We start from the raw sequence: 3,406 nt of genomic DNA, 5'->3' as shown, positions 1-3,406 counted from the left end.
AGGTTTAACTCATAAATACTACGAATTCCTAGATTAAACTCACAAATGCTAAGAAATCCGAGATTAAACTCACAAAAACGAAAGACTCCTAGGTTTAACCCACAAATGCTAAGAATTCCTAGATTAAACTCACAAAAACGAAAAAAACCCTTGCGTCTAACTCACGCAAACAGAAGAATCCCTAAGACTTAACTCGTACAAATTAATAATCTCTAACTTCAACTCCCAGAGAGTAATGAATCCTTGGATCTAACCTACAGGAACGCAGGAAACGTATTTGTATAGCTCCTGGTTGAATCGTTGATAACAGGTGAAAAATTTACCTCTATCAATGGACGCAGGGGTCGGCATCGATGCGACGAGAGAGTGGATATCAGTGGCAGTGATATCGTAGACTCGAACGAGCCTTCTTGTCGACTTCCTCCTCTTCCTCCTCCTCCTCTTCCTCGTCTTCCTCTTCTTCCTCGTCCTCCTCGTCTTCGTCTTCAGGACGAGGCACGGATCTAGTGGTCATCTCCGTCTTACCCACGGCCACGAGTTCATCCTTACCATGCCCGGTATCACCTACCCTCTCGAACACACGTAAACATTTTCATTACGCTATGTACACCGTGCAGATAATATTGTTTTTTTTTTTTATTTATTAATAATTACATCGACACCTCGCTCGTGTCAAAAGCGTTATTTTGTCTCGTGTGATATTTTAGCAGGCCATTTTTTTTTATGTAGCGAAACAAATTTTTTTTTCTTAACAATCAAGTTAACGAACATTACAAATGCAAGAAAGTTGAACGTTTTGGGTCTCAACAATCAACGAGGCACGTTCATTAATAAAACTCGATGATTAATAAGGTGATAGAATTAACCAAGTTCGTGGATCGATAATGCAAAATAATTAACAGAGTTCAATGATTAATCAAGTAATTAACGACGTCCGTTGATTGATAATGCTGCGTGGGAATCTGATGTTCGTTAACGTAAATGTCGAGGTGATTACATCTAGATAACCACCGAGAATCAACCTTACGTTGTTATTATCAGGTTGTCCGAAAAGTTTCTTTCGTTTTATTAATAAGTAATACATACACAATATTTTATGTCCAATGTTACGTTATTTAATTTGTGCACGATTCATTTTGCTCCATTACTGTTACAACATCAACATCTAAGAAATTAGATCGCCTATTTATATAAACACTACCGCGCAAAATAATTGAGTGGAAATTACGAAAGAAACATTTGGGACAACCTAATATTTTGTTGTAAGTTTATTTTAACCGTTTAAAAAATGCTCGGTTATTCCGCGGTTGTTTGAATCAAAGTTGCAAATATATCGATCGGAGAACGATTTCTTCTCGTAGCCGTACTTCTCGAAATTGGACCAGGCGAATTTTTCGATTCGTGGCAGCCGAGGAACAGCCGAACGCCAAGGATCTATATTTACTCGACCATCGGATTGATCATTCCAAGACCAAGATCACTCCAAGGTCGAGTAAAACGCCAAACACGTTCCAAAAAAGAAAAAAATCGTGATATTTGCAATTTTCAAACAAGCAATTTACTTCGGTACAATTATTTAACTTATTTATTATTGAGGAATACAATTTCTATTCATAACCAGCTAAGCTAATCAGAAATTTTTGATTCCTTGCCGATCGGTAGAATTTCGTAATTCTCGAGAGAATTGTCGTTAAAGTTGAAACGTTAGCCTGAATTATCCAAGCGAAACAGACGATCGCGCTGTGGAAGTTCGAAAGAATTTCAGGAATTCGCGGCACGAAGGATCAAAGTGTGAACACGAATGCCTATCTACCGAAGTTAAAATAAAAAAGAACAAATTGGAATCATTGATAATTGATCGAGGATGCTATTCGTTAAATCGATTCATTTATATACGTGAATCCGTGGAAGGAAGAAATTGACTGTACGATAACTCCACTCAAAATTCACAAAAATTTGTCAGTTATCAGGAAACAAAAACAACGATACCTCTACTTAAAATTCACAAGAATCTTTCGGTTCTGTGAAATTCCAAGGTAACATCATCCACCCGGTTGCCTTCTGTTTATTTATTCGTCTACTGAAAAATATCTTTAACTCGCGTGAAGATAGACCTTCCTCCCTTTCCCACAAATTCAATTTTCTATATATTAAACGTTCGATTTACGAAGCATGGTGGTTTCGGCCCATCCCAAATTTTCCAAGAAAAATTACAGAAACCCTATTCGGGTATTAACAATTTCGGTCAAAAAAGAAATAAAAAAATGTTCTAGACATTAAACGTTCAATTTGCGAAGCACGGTGGTTTCGACCCATCCCAAATTTTCCAAGAAAAATTACAGAAACCCTATTCAGGTATTAACAATTTCGGTCAAAAAAAAAAAGAAAAAATAAAAAATAAAAAAATGTTCTAGACATTAAACGTTCAATTTGCGAAGCATGGTGGTTTCGACCCATCCCTAATTTTCCAAGAAAAATTACAGAAACCCTATTCGGATATTAACAATTTCGGTCAAAAAAAAAAAGAAAACAAAATAAAAAAATGTTCTAGACATTAAACGTTCAATTTGCGAAGCATGGTGGTTTCGACCCATCCCTAATTTTCCAAGAAAAATTACAGAAACCCTATTCGGGTATTAACAATTTCGGTCAAAAAAAAAAAAAGAAAACAAAATAAAAAAATGTTCTAGACATTATACGTTCAATTTGCGAAGCATGGTGGTTTCGACCCATCCCTAATTTTCCATGAAAAATTACAGAAACCCCATTTAAGTATCAACAATTTTGGTCCAACAAAAAAAAAAATAAATAAATAAAAATAAAAAAAAGAAGAAGACAATGTATCGAAGATGAAGCGTTGAACCTCCGCGAAACCTAGTGTTAATAATGTTCCGAGGAGGAGTGGTTCCACGTTGGCTGATAGCTGCTAACGTTTTTCCCGCACGTTTCGATCCATCGAAATAACGGTACCGGAGCAGTTTACGGATAAAAGGTGTAAAGATAGGGGGGTTCCCGTAGTTGTTTGATGAAGAGCTGGAGTGGATAATTGATAATAACCAATCGACAGGTTCCGATATTTATGGAGCACTCTTTGCGGGCTCCACGCACTTCCTGTACTTTTCACACTCACAATCTCGTACGTTACGAAGGTGTACATTATATTGTTCCATACGCTCGTGAAAAAACAGTTCGATACTCAAAGGCTGTAACCATTTCTGTGCCCGACATAGATGGATTAAGTATTAGACGTATTATTGGGTTGTCCGGAAAGTCCATGGCGATTTTTTGTAGGTGGTACAGGACTGAATATATCGAAATGGTTGAAAACGAATAGCATGTATACATTCCTTGAAAGGTGAAAGGTTGTGGAACAAAATGGCACCTGTGTAATTCAATAAATACATGT

General features: G+C 36.8%; 1 protein-coding gene across 5 annotated transcripts in view; it reads right to left on the bottom strand.

Moving 5' to 3' along the window:
- LOC128880408 (uncharacterized) overlaps positions 1-3,406 on the bottom strand; it is a 45,870-nt gene that overhangs the window by 27,006 nt on the left and 15,458 nt on the right. For 4 of the 5 annotated variants that reach the window (XM_054130456.1, XM_054130459.1, XM_054130455.1 and 1 more), the window contains exon 3: positions 324-564. In XM_054130456.1, the coding sequence (XP_053986431.1) occupies positions 324-351 (28 nt within the window). In that variant the 5' untranslated portion in view covers positions 352-564. Of the gene's footprint in view, positions 1-323; positions 572-3,406 lie in introns of all 5 variants that reach the window. The other variant, XM_054130458.1, reaches the window with a different exon arrangement.

Source organism: Hylaeus volcanicus, chromosome 7 (assembly GCF_026283585.1).
Source record: "Hylaeus volcanicus isolate JK05 chromosome 7, UHH_iyHylVolc1.0_haploid, whole genome shotgun sequence".
NCBI classification, from domain to species: Eukaryota; Metazoa; Arthropoda; class Insecta; order Hymenoptera; family Colletidae; genus Hylaeus; species Hylaeus volcanicus.
The sequence above is the reverse complement of the archived record's forward strand: the minus strand, read 5'-3'. Positions and strand labels throughout refer to the sequence as shown.